Here is a 22,148-nt window from a genome sequence, read left to right on the forward strand (position 1 = left end):
TAAGTGTCAAACGCCCTTTAGTGGTAGACAGAGGTGCTGCTGGCCGAGCAGCCAGCCCCGCGTCCAGCCGCGCACTGCGCCGTGTCCCGCAGTACCTGCCCCTTCAGCGGATGTGCACCATCTCCTCCAGGAACGGGGTTTTCATGCAGCCTGTGCAGAGCTGATCCATCCAGAGCGGAGCCTCGTGCTGCAGAGGGGTGCGCCGGGGGTAGAAGGTGAAGTTCACGTCGTAGTTCAGCAGGCAGCTGATGGATGCCATGTAGATATCAGAGAATCGCACCAGCCGTCGAGAGAAGTAGGTGGGGTTGTGGAAGGTGCGGAAGATGCTTCCAAACTGGGGGTTGAACAGGTTCTTCGTCAGTGACCTGATAGGAAAGAGATGGTCCTCTGTAGATAAAAGGCCATGGTGACAGATTCTTCCCACTCCAACCCCTTAGCCCTGGGCCACCGCAGAAGACATTTTGGGATCACCCAGGCCACGATGCAGCCAGTCCCCATGCAGAGAGACTTGATGAATATTCAATGCGCTCTTACTGTACCTGTCACAGGCAAGGACCCACCAGCAGAGACAGGAGCTGCAGAGCCCACCAACCCCTCCCAGCACAGGGTGGCCCCACCTCCCTTTCCCCCACCTTCACACCAGTTGCACCTCCCAGGCTGCAGGACTGCACTGCTGCTGCCCACACCCAGACAAGTGACACCAGGGAGGACTACAGCCGAACAGCTGCAGCACCACTGTCCCCAGAACAGGGTAGAAAACAGAGCCAGTGCAGGCCTGGGAGCTGCCAGGAGACCTCATGAGCGAGAGGCACAATGCTCACCTGATCTCCTGACGCTCCTTCATCCATTCCAGCAATACCTGCTTTGATTCTGCATCTTGATACATCTGCAAAGACAACAGCAGAAAGCACCACACAGCATCAGTCCTGCAGGCCACACCTCAGCTCCCCCCAGCTTCCACCTTACTTCACAAATCCACGAGCCCACTGCACCAGGAGGAGGCTGAGATATTTTTGAGAACACAGGCAATATGGCATGTCCCCTAGTGCCCACGCTAAGCTCAAAATGCAGACTCAGAAGGCAGCATGTTACCTGACCCACTCAGACAGGAGCCGTTTACCTGCATTCTCTCTAGCAGCCCAGTCAGAGCCTGCTGCCAGGTCAGGGAGTGCATGTACTGCTCTGTGTTTATGATCCGAATCTCCGTCTCCAGTTCAGGAACGATGGCTCCAGTCCTCCAGCCATGACGCAGCATGAGGTCCTAGAGGTCGGGGTGAAAAAACAACCAAGAATTCAACATAAAGACTGAAAGCCAAACACAAACACCCTGTTTCCTAGAAGAGCAGTCTGTTCCCATTATAGATTCCCAGAGGACAGGCAGCCATGGCCCAGGCCCAAGTCATGCAGCAACAGTCGTCTCCTGGCCCCCAGGATCAGCTGTGTGAAGCACCTAGAAATCTGGGATCCACATAAGCTGCTCTCAAATTAACAGACCAGGAGATGTGCTTTGCCCACAGAAAGTACTTCAGGAGCCCATTCTCCACTGCTTGCTTCTGCCTGACAGCACAGCAGGGATGCTGCTGTGTCTCAGGGGTGCCCTGAAAGGCGCAGCCTGCTGAGCACCCAGCAGAGCGTAGCCAAGACCTTGAGCGCTTGGAGCAGGGCCCTGCCTTGCACTCCAACACAGCCGCCACCACAACAGTCACGCAGGTTCCTCCCACCTCACCGCAGAGCAGACACCTTTTCACTTACCGCAAGGTCACTGTACAGATGGTCACCAAAGTAGAGCACTTTGGACCCACGCCAGCCTGTCAGCCTCAGAAAATCAAAGAGATTACCCTGCAAGTAAAAGGAGCACAGAGAGAATGTGGTTATGGGCCACAGCTTTGGGAGGAAGATGGTCTTTTTGCTGTGCTCTGGTCAAATCGAACAACAGTGGGCTTGACAACCAGGGAACTTGCACTTGGAGCTCCACTGAGTCACAGACCCATTATGTGACCTCCAGGAGCCGGCCACTCCTCTCCTGAGATTACAGACCAGGGGAGGGATGGGAGAATATATATGCCAAAAGAGAAAACATCACGTCTATCAGAAAGGAGGAACTAGAGGGCCATCACTTGAACTTTCCAGTCCCCAGTGCAAAACACCAATCCCTGAGGTCCCATTAATGAGATTCCCACAGCACAGCTGCCATACAGCTGTGCTTCAGGAGCAGGAACTGGGCAGCTCATGGGCCTCTAGCAACATCACCAGCACAGTAGGGTCCATGACCACTAACACTTGCTAGAAAGCAGCATATTGTGGCACTCCAAGAAACCAAAAATGCTGGAGACAGGGTGGACTGCAACCAGGATACACACTCTGCCACACCTCAAAAACCACAGTTAGGCAATGACCTTGATGCAATCAGATGAACAGCCTGGAGGGGGAGAAATGGAGAGCAGGCCCAAATCCCACCCATCCCTCCTTTTCCCTCATCTTTTCCCTTCCCTGGTACACCATTCACTTGAGTGACCAACCTGTGGCCACAGGATGTGGGTGGTTAAGAGCAGGATTTAATTCAGCAATAAGCCCCATGGCTCAGGTGCACCTGTTCTCCTGAGGGAGCTTCTGACCCACTGGGAGAGAGACTTTGTATGAGCTCTCCTCGCATGTTCCCAGCTCCTCGCTCTTGGCAGAGGATGGGACTCTAGCAGAGCACTTGGACAGACCCACTGGCCAGGCCAGAGGCTTCCCAACAGCACTGCTCATGGACACAACCGACTTTTCTACCACTGGTCAGGTCTCAGGTACTTGTCTGCGACCTCACTAACAGTTTCTTCCTGTGGGAGTGGACAGCTCACATCACCAAGAACAAACCGTCCTAAAGCCAGAGGCAACTTGTTCTCAGGGGACAGACCAGCCACAGATGACAAGTTTTCCTACCAGGCAGCTCTGTTCTCTTACTTCAGCACTGCCTCCTGCAACTGTAAAAGCTGTTATCACCAGGAGACCAGCCTTTCTACACTGGCCATGAAGCATCTCTCACCATTCTCAGAGATAGGTTTATTGCACATTGACAGTCAACACAGCCTCGGCAGAACTTTCTGATATAGGAAAAGACCCTTTACTGTAATGGTTACATCCCAGCAGAAGCTGAAAGGCTTTTCAGAGGCTCACAAATCACAAGGCTATGGCTCCACAGCATGCCAAGAGACATGCAGAAAGCATTTCGGGGGGGACAGTGTCACACCGGGCCAGCTGGAGCTCTCTGCATGCGGACAGAGGGCACCTCTCGCTGCCACCAGCCAGCACAGCACACAGAGCCCACAGCATGTCTTCCTACAAATGCCCTCAACTATCACAGGTGCTCTTCTCAAGGACTTCCAGTTTTCACTTTTCAAAGATCAAACATCCACAAGTGACCTACAAACATCTGCAAGTGACTTCTAAAACTGCAGGTGTCCCCACCATCTCAGGCTCCTGCTTCATACCCTTATGCATCCGTTCACTTTACCTCTTTGTAGATCTTTCCCTTCTCCAGCTGGTTTATTTTGTCCCACTGCAGTGAGCCATCTTCATCCAGTTTTCGAAAAGGTCTGGAAAAAAATGGGGGATATATCAACTTCTTTTGATTTTTTGGTGATTGTTACCCAGCAACCACAATTTAAATTGGAAAACTAGTTTACCTACGTAACAACTCATAAAAGCTTTACGTGAGAAGTGACCTTCTGGAGCTTCTGCTCTGTTTTCTCAGGGAAAGAGAAAGTGTGAGAGGAAAATAACTTTTCAAAATGCTCCAATTGACTGTAACCATTTCATGCCAATATCTCCAACAACTCTTCTTGCTTTTCAGTTACAGAAAAGAGGAAAATAATAATAATAAAAATAATGACTCCCTCTGAAATGCTAAGGCCAAGGCAGCTTTGCCATCAAACACTTTGTGTTCTGTTCCAGTCTGGCTATGGCCCAGCACAACAGAGACCGTGGAATGTCTTAATAGGATAAAGCAGTCTGCAGAGCGGATGGAAAGCAGTCTCCGTGCTGATCTCGGTGGCTGACCTGAGCTGCCTCCTGTTGTTCCTGAGGGCTTGCCTGGTTACTTTCCACTTGGACAGAAGAAACAAAGCAAGGCTGAAGTTACTTGACCCCCATGAACAGTCATGCTCAACAGGAACATTGCTCCCTCTTGGGATAGAAGTTCCAGACTCTGATGCCTGGGATCAGAAGCCTTGATATGAAGCTGCGAGTACAATCTCATCCAGAAATACCGGATGTTCCTGTGCCTTAGGGCAGAAGGAATCCAACCTCCCACCATGAACTCTACGGCCTGTCTGCGCAAGAGCCTCCTCAGCCACGAGTGGTCTCCAGCGCACACGTGCATTTTCCCTCGCAGAAAACACGCGCCAGTTCACTACAGCTCCCCCTCAGGAGGCTCCCCTCACCCTGGATGGATGTGCCCTGTTGTTCCACTGGCCCATTACATGTGTGGACCTTGGGCATCGTGCAGCCGTAAGATTTTAACTCCTAGAGGGACAGAGTGTCATAGCTCCAGACTACATCTTTAAGACACTTCACCCACATTCCATGAAGAAAATCTTCACGAGGTCAGCAGAGCTTATAAAGCCATTTTGTAGGTTTACTCCTGTTTATGCTAGTGGCCTGGGAAATAGGGGAAGAAAATACATAAAAAGAAAAGAACAGACTTCTCCCTCAAGGGCAGTAATTCCCAGTCAGTCATAAGTTGAGGCAACAAAGGAGACACAAGTTCCCAAAGCAAGTAATCCAAAGACCAAAGGAAGAACAGCAGCTTGCCTGTCAGCTGGTCCCTTGACAGCTCATAACTGACCACAAAACCCAGCTGCCACGTACAAAGGCTTCCAGAGCTGCCAATTACCAAACAGCATGTATCCTGTAACTAAAAAAAAAACCAACACCACAGCAAATCCCAAAAAACAAACCACATATATACTTGCTGTGGGGAACAGGAAAAGGAAAGATTTTGGCACACTCTCAAGACCTAGAGCCAAGAAATGGCCAGCTCTCATACACATCATTCCACTCCTTACTTTCTAAAGATTAAAATACATTATTACCCCTAAAAATCTAAGTTAAGCTCAGAATGTGCCAAAACTGATGTGCCCTAAGATCACCAATTTTAGAAACAGGCTTTCTGCTTGGCACAACCCATTCCATCCACTTATTCCCAGACTGGTGGGTTTTCATGTCCTCAGAGAGTATCTGAGAGGGCAGCAGCAGGCTGGATGCCTGCTAGACCAAGATTACACTTAGAAAACCGCGACTCTTCTGGAAGGTAAAAGGAGCCGTTTACTCGAGGGAAGCAGGCGCAAAACCTCGGGCCCACATGCAGCAGTGCGGTACGTCAGCCCCGGGACACGTACTTCCGCCGGTCGGTGAAGAAGTTGGGCTTGTCAGCTTGCACAATGACCATGTCGAATAAGTCCCGCCAGTTCTTGCCAACCATGTGTTTCATTCCCTTGTCCCTAGGGGCAGAGGAACAGAAAAGTTAACAGATTCAGTATTCTTTTTCACCCAACTTCGCACCTTTACACAGGTCCTAAATGTACTCTCAGTAACAGAGAAGAAAGCACAGAGATTTGTGAACCCCCCAAGGCTGCCTCTTGCACGGATGACTCACGTAGCACTTTGCCTGTTTCAAGCTGTCCCACCCTTTCTCTGGTACCATGGGAAAGTCCGAAGTCTGTGATGCAGCAAAAGGTGATAGGGGTGATCTAAAGTGGCAGCTCTCTAGCACTGTGGCTGTAGCTCAAAATGTGAGAGGTGATGATGTAGAGACAGCTGGGGGACACAACGCTCACCACAACCAGTTCCCAGAGAGCGCTCTCGTGACTCTTGCCACAAAAACCTCTAGTGTACAACTTTCACATGCTCACAGGAAAGACCACACTGCACAGCTCTTGCTGTGCCGTGGTGATCCATGGCTGTGCCGTAACGGTACTCACACAAAGCTAAAGGGGCTGTTTGTAATGAGGAAGAGTTTCTTCTTGTGGTTCACCAGGCGGTTTAGCACAGCGTAGATTTCATCCCCATGCAGAATATACTGTTCTGTATTGGAATAAATAAAACAGACATCATCAAGAAAAAAATCTTGGCATAAGCCATGACCACATTTCTTTAAAAACAAAAGCAAATCTAGCCCCCATTTGATAGGGATGCAAGAGGACTGAGTTAGATCCCCATCAGGCAAACAGGTAAAGAACCACCATGGTGACAAAATGGTCTTCCTCATCCTTATCCTCATCAATCCCATCTAGAGGGAAGAGAAAGACTGAGGAACTGAAAAGGCTGGCAAAAGAGAGGGTTGATACCAACTAATCATGAGGGACAGGCACAGCCACTGCAGGCCATGTTGCTACCAGGAGCTTTCCTTCCCCTGAGTGACCAGAAACCCTTCCCAGATGATGCCTTTGCATGTTCCCATCATGCCAAGGACTGTCACCCCTTGCTTACGGGCTGAAGAAAAACAGAAACACAAGCAATGCGGTGGTGGTTTGCTCTATTTTAAAATAGATCTTCCACCTGACCCTAAAGACCACTTGGTTCTTAATGCCGCTCTACCCCTCAGCTGCCTTTAGGCACGCCACAGTTAAGTATTTAATGAATTTTTGTGTCTCTGTGATTCCTGTGACTGTGTGTAGGGCCTACACAGCCACCTCACACAGAATGCCATATAATACAAGACACATCAAAATGGATTTGGCACCAGAGCTCTACTTAACTCACCCAGATCTTTTTCAATCCATTTGTACATCACTCCTTTCACATGTACATCTCTAATTGCATCCTAAAGAAAAGGGCAGGGGAAAAAAGTTTCAGTTTTACATGTGGCATTCCTGTTTCCCAGCATGCAAGCCTACTGCCACCACCAAGGACCAACACATTAACGACACATCCCCTCTTCTCGCTGAGTGAACAAAAGCTACATTCACGCTAAGCAGAGGACCTTGCACAGCGAGGCTCACCAACATGTCAAATAGAAGACCCAACAGATAGCTCAGCTGATGCAGTACAAGGGGAAAAACCTCAAAACCTATTAATGAAAGCAGAGTTTCCTTCCCTCTCCTGCAAACCAGAACGTTAACACACTGTTACCATGGCAATCAAGACTGTGCAACTCCAAAACCATTTACTGCCCCAAAATGGCACAGGATCAGACACTATCTGGCTTTTCTTCCTTCCTGTGCCTGTGGCAGCTCTGTGAAATGTGAGGCGAAGGACGCAGCGTGGCTGGGGTGAATGGCAGCAGCGATGAGCAGCTGTAGTTCCAAAGCGCTCCCCACAAGCCAAGGAGGGCTACGGCTCCCGGCCCGGGATGGCCAGCGGGCACAGGCAGAGCAGAAGCTTCCATGAGGAGGGTGAGGGCGTTTGGCCAAAACAGAGCTGCCCACTTTTCAGAGGGATGTAAGCTAAAACATATTGTCAGGGGCATCCAAATATCCTCTATTTTCCAGGCCAGGAGCCAAGATGCAACACATTTTTTGACACACCCAACTGAGATTCTTCCCAAGTCTCTAGTCAATGAGATATGCCAGACACACAAAACCATTTCCAGAGCAGCAACAAATTTTTCAGTGTTTGCACACACAAATGCTTGTTTTAACAGTTCCATTTTAATCCTTGACAATCTAGATGATCCCACCTTTCCCTTAAACCCCCGTTACACTGTGTGTGCTCACTCAGGAGTTGCCCTTTCAGACTGGATTCCCGCACTCGCCACTGACATTGCTGCAGTGACACCTGCACACAACGCCACACAGTCACAGGGTCTCACGGCAGTGCTGGTGAAACCTGCTCGTTACCCCAAAAATCATTTCCTTCAAAGCTGGGAGGGAACCAGAATTCACAGCTTAGATGGGGGATGATGAAGGAGGGGGCACACCTCTTCAAAACCATGTGAAAGTGAACCATAAAAAGGCAGAGATCCCATCTCATTCACCAAGAAACTGCCTTATTGGAAAGAAACAACAAAAAGTGAGTGCTAACAAGAAAACACCTTTCTCTTGACCAGCACCGGCACTAAAAGCAATGAGCACTTTGGATTTGTGTCAAAACTACTTTTGCAGAGCAGAAAGAGATTCTAGTGTGCTCCTTTCCTAAACCCCTCCCCACAAAAAGCAAAAGAAAACCAAAAAAAGAAAAAAAGGAAGGGGAAGAACTGTAAGGTTCCTGGAGGTAAAAATCCTGGTAGCCTGGGGAGGTGTCAAACAGAGCTCAGAAACTCCTCCAAAGGAAAGCAGGGTAAGCTGTACGTTCTTAATCTGAAGTACAGAGACACCGAACTGGTATGACGGGACTATTCGGTTTACATGGGACTATTTGGTTTACACGTCAGCTTCCACCTCACCATTGCCTCAGGGTTTCCATTCTGGCTCAGTGCAGTGTCCGCAGATTAGTCAGCCTGCTCCCTGACACAGCGCTGAGTCGGGATTACCGCTGGGAATTACAGAAGAGTGTCAGGTTTGGACATGTCTTAACCCACTGTGAGCCTGTGTTGTAATAACAGTTGGGGCTTTGCAAGTCTCCTCGGACACCTGCCCATGTAGGCACACCTGGAGTCCACCCAGCTCTGGAGCCCCCCGCACAGGACACACACGGACCTGCTGGAGAGGAGCCAGAGGAGCCACAGAAATGATCCGAGGCTGGAACAGCTCTGCTGGAAGGACAGGCTGAGAGAGTCGGGGTGTTCAGCGGGAGAAGAGAAGCTCCAGGGAGACCTTATTGCAGCCTGTTAACGCTTAAAAGGGGCTTTTAAGAAAGATGGGGACAGACTTTTTATTAGGTCCTTCTACGACAGGACAAGGGGTGATGGTTTTAAACTAAAGGAGGGGAGATTCAGGATGGACATGAGGAAGACATTTTTTACAATGAGGGTGGTAAAATACTGGTCCAGAGAGGTGGCAGATGCCCCATTCCTGGAGACATCCCAGTCCAGGCTGGACAGGGCTCTGAGCAACCTGATCTGGGTGAAGATGTCCCTGCTCATGGCAGGGGGGTGGATTAGATGAGCTTTGAAGATCCACTCCAACTCAAACTGTTCTATGATCTCTGTGCTCATGTCTGCAAACATTCTTGTTTTGTGCTTGCACTCAGATACTGAAAAGGGATAAATTTTGCAAAAATGTTTGTTTATCCTGATTGTACAGAAAAAAGCAAGGACTCCTCTGGTGAGAGCACAGGACCGTACCCACCTTTTCAGTATGCAGGACAGGCACTGGCACAGATTTTCTGTTGGAGCTCTCTGCCTGTCTCAGTCACTCCTCAGGAATAACCACATCCCTCAGCAAAGGATGCAAAGACAAATGCCAGGATTAGCACTCAAGAGTTCTGGGCCTTGAGCGCACCATTTACTTTGTATAGAGTACATATTAGGCTATGGCAACCACTCACCTGCTCTCAAGCTTTCAACTGGGAACAAGGCCATTTTGACCTCAAAAGAAGGCTCAGAAGACACTCTTGACAAAAGGCCTCAGGATTCAGCTGTATCCCCTTTTGTCATTTTCCCACCCCAAGAGCAAAAACAACGACAACAACTAACACCCTAGAAAAATGTTGAGGTCTCGTCAGAAACTGGCTGGCACACTCTTATCAAGCACCAACAGAAGGTCAGAACATCAGCTGTAATCCTTGTCTGTGCGAAGCTGACAGGGGGAACCTTATCACAAAAGCAGCAGCACAGACGTGGAGCTCTGTCTCCCTCACGAGAAGGCTGAACAGTTTACATATGGGCCACTACCAGCAGATAAGCATAAGGTTCCCATAAAGTACAAACAAAAATCCCCTCTCCATGCAAAAAGTCACGTGATAAGGCCTGGCTACCAAAGAAGATGCATCGTTTGTCAACAGAGTCACCCAGGGCAGCAATCTCGAGCACTGAGCATCTCACCTACAGCACGGAGAAGTCAAACAGTTCACCCTAACAAGACTGATAGTCCCACGCAGCCCTTCCAAAAGCCAGGAGTGAAGCTGGATGGCACAGATAGCACCTTGGAGTATCTGGCTCTCAAAAAACTACAGTCACCCACTGGAAAACATCCCAAAAGATCAGACTGCTCTGTAGGTGCAAAGGGATGGGCTGGACTCTCAGAGCAGGCAAAGGCAGGTGTTTCAAAACAATCACTGTATAAAGCAAACTGGTACATAGTCAGAACAATCCTCTTTGAAAAATGAGATATTAACAGGAAAACACGGAGCTTAAAAACCTGCAGAAGCAGAAAACATTTACACAAGCTTTGTGACATATTTCCCACAGAAGGACCTTCAACCTAACCAGCCTAGGCACTCCTGCAAGAGATAATGTACAGCAACACCAACTCTGTAGTACAGGCAGAAACCTCACATGTTCTGAAAACACAGCTTTTAATATTCCCTGGTAATACTTTAAAGGGGCTGCAATGCTGTCATATTAGGCTATTCACTAATAGCCCCTTAGGCTTGGGTACTGCAGAGCTCACGTGCTAAGAAGCCAAAGAGCTCACAATTCTGATGTGGTGTGAGCTATGGGGCAGCTGACATTTTACTTACAGATATGTCCTTGTAAAGATGCACTTGGTCAAACTCAATGCCATGAGTTATGAAGTAATCAATGACTGAAGAGAGCAGAGTCATTTCAGGAAGAGAAAAAATGTCCATAAACTGCTTAAGTGAAGGACCCTGGAAAGCAAAAAAAATTAGAGACACATTAGACAAAAAATACTTTTTTTTTAAAAAAAAAAGGTAAAGCCAACAAACAAACTCATATCACCCAGTACCATCTGGAAGACATTCCAGGCTAACAAAAGTACTCATGTGGAAAGTCCCCACCACTCAGCAAGTAGCCATCTCTTTTCAACCAAAACACTACCCTTTGAACAGACTTTTGTGCATTTTGATGTGTGGTTGCTAAGAGAACATCTCTCCCATTGGTAAAACCAAAATTTCCTGAAAACAGCCCCCACCATTTTTTTTTCCTGTTCAGGGATTCTGGGAAAGAAGCAAGAAGGACACAGACAGGCAGTTTCTACCAAAATCACTAGGTATGGGATTTAGCAGAGCACAGCACAGCAATGACCTGTTCCACCAAGACCTTAAGCATAGAGGAGACAGTTAAATGTTCAGTGTTAGCAGCAAAGACTTACCTTGTAGGTAGTCAACAGTGATTTTGGTTTGGTGCCCTGCGACATCACCCTACAAGGCAAGTCCAGCCTCCCCTCCTCCCTTTAGTGGCCTCAGCTTCCTCGCAGCAGACATCCTGACACAAGTCAGGATGAAGACTGGACTGCATTTTCAGGAAGAATGCTACATATGCTTTTTCCACAACACCTATAAGTTCCCCACCTTCACTACAGGCCAGTGCTAGTCCTGCCAGTGAAAACAACACAAGTTGCACTGTTTGACCCCAGGCAAGATCTGTGCCTACCTACTGCAGGTGTCGGGATGCTGGCAGCTCTCCGCACACTCCTGCCAACAGAGGATCAAGAAAATCCTTAAGGCAGAATATTTACACACTTCAGCTACATCAGTCCCACTTGTCTTATGCCTCATTCCTGGAATTGCTGACCTGGCAGACCTTCCTGCTACCCATACAGGCAGTAACATCGGCACGGCAGGCCAAAGAGGACAAGGTGGAAGATCCCTCACTCCACACCAACGCACGGCACCTGCACACCAGCAGTCATCTTAACCCAGGTGCCTTCCCCCGCTGACGTGTTAGTGGCACAAGCGGTGACAATGTCTTCAGTTGTATACACTTTTGTTCTCTTTGGGATCCACCTATTAGGATTATTAGGAGAGGAGACTCACCTCTTTGGAAAGAATAAGCTACTATTCCTATTCCTGTAGCCAAATATTAATGAATTTTTCAGTACTAAACCACAAGAGAGAAGAAAACACCTGGTACATACAAAGAAACACAGAAAGGCACCTTGGCTTGAGCGCCTAGTCCTACAAAAGGCCACAACTTGAAGCAAATTTCATGTTAGCAATTATTTAAAAAGAAAGGTGAAATCATTTCAAGTTGGCCAACAGTGAGGAGAGTTAAACAGAGGGAGGCTCTGTGCAGTTTACAGACAGATATCACATTTGAAACGGAAACATCCTATTTCAAAGCTGGAAAAAACACTGAGCTATAAACAGAGTATACACTTATCCAGAAAGCAACCACTCAGATTAATCGTTCCCAAGAGGGAGAGAGAAGTCAAAAAGTGACCTTGCCGGAGACTTCACACAGCAGACTCCAAGGGGTATGACCAGAGGAAGCCTGCCCTTCTCCTTCCAGCTTCCCCTCAGGCAACTGAACTAACAAAGGGCAAGAAACAAAGCAGTTCTGAGGGGAAAGGGCCCCCTTGCCCACTGCACCACACTAGGCACTTAAGGAAGAAAAACTCCTCTTAACTTCCTCTAGTTCAGGCAACCAAAGGATTTCTACAGCTCCTACAGACAGAATTTCAGTCCTTTACTGTAGCAGTAAGTTTTTCTGCAAAAAAAACCAAAACAATCCCTAACACTCATGGAGGCCAACCCTATGAAGAGGTATGGAGGGGGGGGTCCCTTCATGAAGGAAAATAACCCTACCCAAAACCTAAGACAGAAAGACATTACAAGGACCCTGCTGCTACACACACACACACACACCCTTCCCGAACAACTCACTGCAAATACCATCACTGCAGGCTGCTCTGGTAGCTTGGGAGCTACACTTGGCCAAGGAACAAGGAAGGAACATCTCCCTGTCAGTCTCCAGAGTCATTCAGCTCTAGGCCAATAGCCCTGGTGTTTAGGAAAGCTTCACAGATGGCTTTCACATGCTAAACTGCTAAATAACCTCTGGGGCAAATTCCCACTAGAACAAAAACACACACTGCAGCTCACCAGGGACTGAGCCTTTTGGAGTACAGGGGAGGCTGGAATCATTTACACGCTCATACAATTCACTCTGTTTTCCTGGCTGTTAAAAGAGCGGCTGCATCATAGCAGTAAAGGGCTTACAATACCTTGCCATAGAAGTCACTCATCTGGTACAGGGGGATGTGCTGCGTACCACCGTAGAGTTCAATTACCTCTTCATCAGGCACTGGTTTGAGCCCTCTAGACACAAACAACAGAAATAGTTTGTCAATAATCACCAGTCTGCACAGAGCTACAAACTGCAGAGAAAGAGAAGACAGGACAAACAGGCTCCTTTCTAAAACTCACACATTTCTCTCACACAAAAGATAGAGAGCCTGACAGCTCCATGGCTTCTTAAGATTTACATAAAATCTTTCCGAAGGCATTTTTCAGATACCTTGTTTGCTCCTGCAAGCTAATTGAGGGGCTTTATCCACATTCCAGCAGAGTTCAGACAGAGGCCTCGCTCTGTGTGCCATCAATCTGCGACAGAACTGCCCCACCAAATTGACCCCACGACCTGACTCGGGCAGCACTGGGTAACCGCAGTTTTGGAGAGGTCGCTTCCATAAGGTATTTCACTGTTAAATGCAAAGGTGTACGGGAAAGAGCTTTCTGAAAATCATGTTTCCTTCCCATTCCATTTTCCTAAGAAAAATGAGTTATTCGCTAAGACCACTCAACAGAGATCGCTGTTTTTCCCCAAAACGCCATTATCACAGGTATGGCTGTGTGCTGTACTGTTTGTGAATATGGGATTATCTGACTGCTGCAGGTTTTGCCTCTTGCACAACTTTTGATGGCTGCTCACTCCAGCAGTCAGCAACTTTCCCTTTCTCCTTTCCTATGCGATCACAGTACAGCCTCTGAGACATCAAAAGCCGCCTCAGTTTTGCTCAAAAGCAAAGGACAGTTTAGGAAAAGGACACTCCAAGGAGTTACAAAATGACACTAGGGAAAAAAAAAAGTTTAACTGTGTTTTCGCTAAAATCTCTTTATGAAACTGAAGAGAAATATGGGGCAGTACCAACCCTTTCATCCCCCCCCCAAAAAAAACAGCACTGAAAGAAGCCAATTCTCTCTGATTATGAAACTACCTTCTTAATATTCTCAGTGTATTTACTGTAACTGAAGCTTAACAGCAAAAAGCCAGAGTTCAAGGAAAAAAAACCCAACCAACCAAACAACAACAAACATTTGCTTCCAGGCTCAGGAAATACAACACAGATTTACAGAAGTTTTGCTACCCGTATCTATAAAATAGATACTGCTGGGATAGACTCCCGCCTGGAGAAGACAGGAGTCCTTTCCTAGCTGCGCTGTGTGCTCACAGACGTTAACCTACGCATGCTGCAGCTCAGACGTCACGCCGAGTACGTGACCAGATGTGTTATTAACCATTACAAAAAGCTCCAGGTCTTCCCACCCACACTTGGCTCGAAATGCTTGAGAAAAAGAACTCCCTGCAATTATATGCCAGGCAAGCGTTTGAAGCGAGCGCCAACAGGATAAACCAGACAAGACGGTACTCTGCTCAGAAAAAAAAAGCCATGAACATACACTCAGATTTAGTAATCTGCCTTTGCATATATGGGCATTTAGCAAATGATTTTCAGAACTGACAGACCTATATGCTGTCCCCAGCTGGACATAATGGAAAGCATCGATCTTCATCAGAAGGCTCTGTAATAAGGGACAGATATTTACTGTTACAATTGGGTAGATTTACACTGCAACCTTAAGTAAGTTTCAGGTTTCACACAAATGACATTTAGAAAATAAAATTCAATACAAATATTCCACATCCGTGCACTTTAAGTCACACTCTTCAGCCACTTTTACACATGCTTATTCATACTGTGACTTTTTATTGGCCTCTCTGGCAAAAGACCATCTTTCTGTGAGCTGAAATACCACTGTGTGTTACACTCCAAAGTGTATGGACATGGATGCAGTTGAAAAATGGAGAGAACAATGTTTCTGTGACTCAGATAGTCTCTTCTTATCTCACTTACAAAAGCACACACATTCCAAAGAAGCTCTGTGTGCACAATAGATGTTTCTCCTCACATTTATCTTAGGCAGAACTAAGTGGGCAAGTTTTGATTGAGAGTGCAGCTGCACACAGTCATTTTCTTCACACAAGAGCTCTCCCCTCCGCCACTTCTCCCCTTCCCCAGTCAACATGTAAGCAAAGATGTTCAGGAGCACAGCAGGCTGGTAACATTACAGCTTTCTTCGCATTTTTTGTATCAGACTCCCTATTAGTGAGTCATTCCTTCTCCTCCATCCATCTTTCTGAAGCCATAACACAAGTTCTCTAGGCACAGAAAGCACCCTCAAATTAAACCCACACTGCCCCGCAGGCTCGAGTAAAGACACAGCATCAAATGATTTGTGCTGTTTCTGCCACAGTACAAGGTAATTAATTCCACTGAGCACTCACAACCTTCAGGAACCTTCTTTTATCATGACACCGTATTAGTGCAGCTTGTTACACTGTGGGCAGACCTCCCACTAGTTTGTGAGGTGTGCAAGCAAACAGGCTGGAAGATATATCTAGGCACTACCCAGTTTTTCATGTGTTTTACAAACTCTGATCCTGAGAAAACAGAGTTCTCTCTTTCTACTCACAGGGCGCTTTGCTTGGCTAGGTTAGTCACCTCTGTGTCACTCTGATATATTGGCCAGAGATTTAAACAGAAAGAAACTTCAGTTTCTCTACAGATCTACTTCCTACTTTACAGAGTCGGAGCCATGAGCAGCCTGCCGCTCTGCTCTCACCTCAGGTAGGATAAAAGACACGGGAAAACTCGGTATTTTTCTTCATTCTCTTTTTTTTTTCCCCCACAGCTGGAGAACAGCCCACACGCTGCCGCCTGTACTGCCCGCTTCCCTGACTTCACTCAAAGCTCAACATAAGAAAAGCTGCTACGGTGAAGTGACTTTCTGTGCTGTGCTCCACCTGACTGCCTGGCTGCAGCAGCCAGCATGACATCAGTGGGCATCTGGCTTTCAGGGAATCCGTCTAAAGCACTGAAAAGGGTTAAAACCAAGGCTGCACTCTGCCTGTGCTCCCCAGAGCATGCATCTCAAGTAGCTTGGATCTTTTTCCAGGCAGTCCTATTATTCGGGGTGGGGGGTGGGGAAGGCTTCCTAAAGCATTCTCCTGACAAGTCATTTCTATTATTAGAGTAGGACATAATGCCTCTGCTCCTGGCAAGTACTTGTGAGATGCAGGATAGAAGTTTGTTGTTTAAGTTTCCTGAAAGACATAAATGATCACACAAACAAGCTGAGTTTTCTATTAATTAGCTTGTGGAATTAATTGACTTTTAAATTGGCAAGGCTGTTTACCAGAGGTCTTTGCTAGAATGTCCCATTCTGCTAGAGCCTATGCAAACACAAAAGACATCTTTCCCTTGGAAGGTTTATAAGCAAGAAAAGCCCACGCAATAAAGAGCACATGCACCAGACTCACTGATCATTTGGTGATTGATATTATTTCAAGCAATTACAGAAAGTATTTCCTACTAAAAACAACACAATGGAAGACAAAGCCCAGGAGACTGAACTTTGTACAGCTTACCTTTTGCACATCATAGTGGAGTCCGCGTATGGCAAAGCCTGGAATGTAGTCATACTTCCCAAGCCCTTCTGGATACTGGCAAGACAAACAGCGACATCGTTAGAGGCATAAGCACTGACTTATCAACAAAATTATTTCACCTGTGGAGCTAGCTTAGTCCTGCTAGTCATCTCACCCCAGGCATAAACTGACCAAGGAACAGGTGCACTTAATTTTGGCCCTTCAACAAAGAAAGTGGATGAATGGAGAAAGACAAAGGGTCAGGATCCCCAAAACTTGTTTCTCTTGTGTAAGGGACACTAGAGAAAACGTAACAGATTCACTCAGTGAGGACACTTTTAGTGAGCTCCATTCTATCCACGTATTTGGCAAAGCACTGGCACTGCAGACCCCCTCTGAAAAGAAAGACATGCCATAAAAATGCAAACACCTATTGCAGAGTGTCTGTTATTGGACATGCTATACAGAGGCATCCACACCGACTTGCACATGTCAGGTCCCACACAGCTTCAGTGTTAGCCCACGGTTCGTGTTTATCCACCGTGCGTGCCTTGAACCAGCGATGCTGTAGGCAATATTTCCATAGTTAAGTAAAACAGATCAGACCTTTCTACACTAAGGTTCCTGCTCCATATTTATAAAACCCTGGGAATGCAGAGCATGGTAAGTTGTCTCAAAGGAAATTAACTCCACATACAAACAGAACTTTCTGCAATCAAAGATTGTGAAACATGAAATTTATCTCAATAAAACAAGTAATCGACACGTATACAATGTGGCATTTTGCAAGCATGTCTGGGGCGTCCCAAAGACAGCAGTAAGCTTTATTGAGTGGAAATTCTTAGCACATCATTACCTTAAATTGTTCTATGAGGATGTCTCTGGCAGTGTTGAAAATCATAGAGTGTAGTAAATTAGAATACTGTGCTAATGTGTAATCGTAGTCAAAGCCATAGATCTCAATATCGCCCAGGCTGATCTCATTGTTAGCGTAGATAGTGGCCGGGTTGAGGAGATTGCAAACTCCTGGTGGAAGGAGATCTAAAAGAAGGGAAAGGGGAAACGTTAGAGAAACTGTGAGGATCACTGAAATTTCAACTGGACCTGACAGCAGCTGGAAGTGCCACACAGCAGCAGCAAAGGAGCAGAGCGCTGCTGCCGTTAACACACCCAGATGATCCTCCCCACGAAAAAACACACCGTGAGCCCTCTGGCTGCGCCTGGTGATGATGCTGACCGCTTTCACAGTAAGACTGACCTTTTGTGAAGCCGCAAAACAAAGTCCTCAGGTCTCTGGCCAACATGAAGCAAAGCAGGCTTGACATTTTGAAGTGTCAAGTTTCTAACTCACAGCAGCTGCATTTTCAGCAGGGTCACCAACATGAAAGGTGGCTACAATGGATCACCACAAAAACATGCGCTCCTCACTTAAAGCTTGAGCAAGATAAACAGGCTAACTCTCCCCTTTCAGAAATCTAGATTACTTCAAATCAGAAATTTTGAGCTTTGCCTTTTGGCATTTTTTGTTTCTCACAGAAGCAGCCAGACTTCACAGGGCAATCCTGCAGGTATTGTTAGGGCTTTTTTACTATTATTAATGGATGAGATAAACCAAAGTTTTGTACAAAATGTAAAAAACCCTCACATTAAGCTATGCTCTTGGAGCACGTAATTCTGATAGCAACAAGTTACCTGCTTTCCCATCACAAACAGCTGTGGAAACAGCTCAGTCCTTGCGTGCGGTTTGTCACCTCAAAACAGGGTTACTGGTCCAGATGCTGTGAACACCACTTTGCTCCCCAGACCACTGGGAAAATGGGACTAAGTGACCTGCCAGCAGAACCACCCGGCTGTTGTCTTCCAGAGAGCGCAGAGCTCCAGCAGCACCACCGCGGGGGGACGAGAACAGACCCTCCCAGGCCCCCCGCGCCTCCAGAGCTTCCATCGCAAGATGAGAAAGAGCAATAAAAATAGTTCCCTGCAGCAGGTTGCCCAGTCACATCCACACTGGGGACAGAGAGGGGAAGGAGACGTTTCCTCCCTCTTCAAACATGGGTAATTTTCTCTTTGAATGATAGGAAAAGTGCAGACATTTTCCAGATCCTACACAGCATAAGCAGGTAGGATTTTTTTTTTTCCCTTCCTACCTTAACTTCTGGCTTTTAGCAAGAACCCCTGTGCCGGTTCTTTAGTGCTTTCTTGCTATAAAACCAAGTTTCATCTGAATCTAGAACAAAAAATATATTATTAGAAAGAATACCAGCCATTCCCAATAAAGACCTTGTCTGTAATTATTACAGAATTTAGGTAAAAGTCCAAAGTACATTTGCAAGCACTAATTCAAAGTGGTGACCAAAGAAAGAGGATTCAGATATATAATAGTACTTATTTTTCAGGAGAGAGACACATTACAAAACATACCCATCCCTCTCTCCCAGCTCACTTTCCTTTGGCCTTCAAATGCAATTCACCAGACCAACTAGAGAGGAATTACTAGAAAAGAAAGCAGTATTTTAGCGCAGGAGGGCTGACTTACTGGCTACACAGCCAGAACAAGAGCCCTCTTTCAGTAGCTGCTGGTGGCAAAGTTCCTGGAAGAGGCTGAAGAGAGCAGGCGCAACCACAGTACTTTCCACGGGGATTTTAAAAGATGGGAAATGTAAATAGGATTCAGATGATCACAATGTTCATCCTCTCATCATAAATGCTCTTTGTACCATAAGCAAACAGAGCTCCGTTTCCTGTCCAAACCCCCAGATAACTTTTTGTGAGCATACACTGGGATTTGCAAAGTGTTGTTTTCCGTCCTCACAAGGCAAATGACACAACTCTAATCACATCACAGTGCAAATATACAGTGCTTTCCTCTCCTTGCTTTTTTTAATGACAAATGCACCCCACTTGCTGCTACCGTATCCCTACAGAGAGGTCAAGCTCTTCCAACATTCACCATTTGCTAACAGATTTGTGACAACACATTTTACTAGTCTGAGAGCAGCACAAAAGCCCACTGCCTGAGCCCCATCTCCCCTTTTACAGGAGACACGAGACCCATCTAGATTCAGCAACATCTACCAACCAGCCACAACTTTTGCAAAAACACGGTTGGGAAAAGCTACGGGAGCAGAGTGGTTTAGTAACAAGGAGAGGGCAGTCTGAGATCTGCCAAGCGCATGAAATGAGTCTTATCTGTGATCAGAAGTGTGAGCAGTAACCGTGCCGCAGTATGATTTATGAAGCATATTCAGACCCATGGTATGAAGTGATACTCCTCCCAGCCAGCCTCAAACCTACAGAGCCCCTCTGCTGTCCTCTGTCAGCCTCCTGCCCAGCTCCTTTTACCCAGCTCAGACATTTTGTCACTGACTTACACAGTAGGTTTTCTCCTACCTCATAAGGGCTGAAGAAAGAGGCATACACAAGCCGAAACGCTGTATCACCATTGCCCCGCACACAATGGGTTCCCTACGCACGCTTCCAGGAGCACCGCACATCTCCTTGCTGCGTTTCCTATCACACATCATCGTCACCAAACCGACTCGCAGCAGCTGGCTGACAGCTTGCGCTTTCCACGCTGCCATCCTCCATCTTAAATTTACTGTGGTTCCAAAGTCACTGATCTCCTAGAGAAGGAAAATCTCTGCGTTTCAGTCCACGGGCCCACGCTGCATGTTCGACTTAGTGTAAATGTGCACTTGCAGCATCCTCCTCATCAGAGCAACCAGTGTCCATCTCCTCCTTACCCTCATGCAGACAGACGCTGGGAGCACATGCAACATCGGTTGCAATACAAGAGCCCAAATATGCCTGGCTTACTGTTTCTGTTTGTCATTTTTTTCGTGTGTGTGTTTTTTGGTTTGGTTTTGCTTGCTTTTTAAAGATCATCACCTGGGTGGCTGCAAATTCTGAGCACTAAATCAAGTCCTGGGCTACAGACTTGGGCACTGCTGCTCTGCCGACATTCAGCACATAATCTGCCACGGATCTTTGCCTCAGTTTGCATGGCAATCATCAAGTCGAAACAGACCAGCTCCAGAAGCGCACAAAGGTGCCATTTTTTCAAGAATGATAGCTTTTGCTTTTCTTCTGCCAAGACACCAAAACAGATTGCTGGACAGATCTGATAAATTACAGCAAGAAAACAAAAACAAAAACAAAAAACACACACAAAAAAAAACCCAAACCAACCCACCAAAAAACAAAACAAAACAAGCAAAAAACAAAATGAAAACCAGTTTCAGTTATTAAAAAAGAACGATAATCTCAACTACTCTTTCCATCTAGGTCCGAACTAGAAAGGGAGACAGTATCACCATTAGTCACTGTCTACTCAGCACTTACCCAGGAAGGCGGATCTGGGGGAGAACTGGCACATGAACATCTGAGGAGAGCGGACAAAAAAACAGCTCTTGCAATAGATATAAACCCCTGGAATCTGCATACTTGCACAATTTGCTCCGGTTTGCAGCTCTGACAGTTTTAAGGGAAGTGTCTACATATCCACCATACATGATGAACCAGCAACAAAGGCAGACCACAAGAAAGTGTGTTTGATCTCATGCCTCTTTTACACCTGAGTGTAAATGCCAGGTAAACACACAACATCTTCATTTTGCCACTGTGAGACCCTGAACAGCTGCTTAAATCAGAATATCTTCATGATGGCACAAGTCCCTCTTCCCAGGCAATAGCCCTCATTGTCAGAACGCAATAACACTCATTTCCCAGCATGACAGCAGAGATCCAAATGAAAGCAGGTAATTAACTGTGAGCAACGGTTAGAGACGCCAAGACACCATATGGCCCCTTGTGATGTGAAAAACACTCCGGTCAGGAGGTGCCCAGCACATCTGAGCCCCCCGGGTACCAAGGGCATCGTGCAGGAAATGCTCCTTTCCCTCAGCCTCAGATCCAGCACGTTAGTAAGAATAATACATTCAAAAGGCAACTCACACCCATCTCACACCCTTCATACTCCCAGAGGTTAAACACAGCAGACATCTGCACTAATTTCGTTGCAAGAGTAATGAGGGAAAGAACGCTACTGAAAAGCAGATGGCCACCATCCTCCACATTCCTCATGAATCAAAAATTTCCCTTTGCTCACACTGGCTTGCTTTCTAAAGACAAACTGCCAGTTTTCCTCCCAAGTACCTCTTCATCCCTTTTGCAGTGTTGTTTTGCACCATTTCCTGCAAGGAGTCCAACCAGTTGAAGCAGATGCCTCTTCCAAAAAGGTAGGGAGAGGGAATTATTACTTAAAGAACATCAGATGACAGGAGCGATGTTAAAAGAGTGCTAAAACTTACTCTATGCTCTGGAGCATAGCCTTGAATTTATACCATTATGCCTAAATATTTTGGGCTTTCTTGCCAATGAACCAAACTGCCAAAAGCAATATTAAAAAATACCATTTAATTCCCAAATCACATTTGTAATATACACAAAGGTACCAGAAAAATGCTGCTATAAGAGTTCTTTACCAGAAAAAAAAAAGATTATATTTAGGAAAGCATTACTGGAAGGTTAAAAAAACCGGTCACACTTCCAGTTGTGGCTGCTAATCGTCATTCCCAGTCCCAGCTCAATCTGTAGATGCCACAGCCTGTGAAACGCACACACTCCCTAAGCGATTCACAGGGCATTTATTATCATAGCACCAGACTGATTTCCT

General features: G+C 46.6%; 1 protein-coding gene across 1 annotated transcript in view; it reads right to left on the reverse strand.

The window, feature by feature from the left end:
- The window catches only part of NT5DC2 (5'-nucleotidase domain containing 2), a gene marked incomplete at its 5' end in the record, with an annotated part of 25,196 nt that continues 3,048 nt past the window's right edge, over positions 1–22,148 (reverse strand). The window contains 13 exons of the mRNA XM_082060117.1: positions 1–365; positions 822–886; positions 1,121–1,261; positions 1,753–1,839; positions 3,497–3,578; positions 5,382–5,483; positions 5,964–6,066; positions 6,745–6,805; positions 10,543–10,671; positions 12,990–13,083; positions 14,513–14,568; positions 16,475–16,549; positions 17,331–17,515. Coding sequence (XP_081916243.1) covers positions 104–365; positions 822–886; positions 1,121–1,261; positions 1,753–1,839; positions 3,497–3,578; positions 5,382–5,483; positions 5,964–6,066; positions 6,745–6,805; positions 10,543–10,671; positions 12,990–13,083; positions 14,513–14,568; positions 16,475–16,549; positions 17,331–17,515 — 1,442 coding nt within the window. The 3' untranslated portion in view covers positions 1–103. The remainder of the gene's footprint in view (positions 366–821; positions 887–1,120; positions 1,262–1,752; positions 1,840–3,496; positions 3,579–5,381; positions 5,484–5,963; positions 6,067–6,744; positions 6,806–10,542; positions 10,672–12,989; positions 13,084–14,512; positions 14,569–16,474; positions 16,550–17,330; positions 17,516–22,148) is intronic.

This window comes from Streptopelia decaocto, assembly GCF_964273445.1.
Source record: "Streptopelia decaocto genome assembly, chromosome: 8".
NCBI classification, from domain to species: domain Eukaryota; kingdom Metazoa; phylum Chordata; class Aves; order Columbiformes; family Columbidae; genus Streptopelia; species Streptopelia decaocto.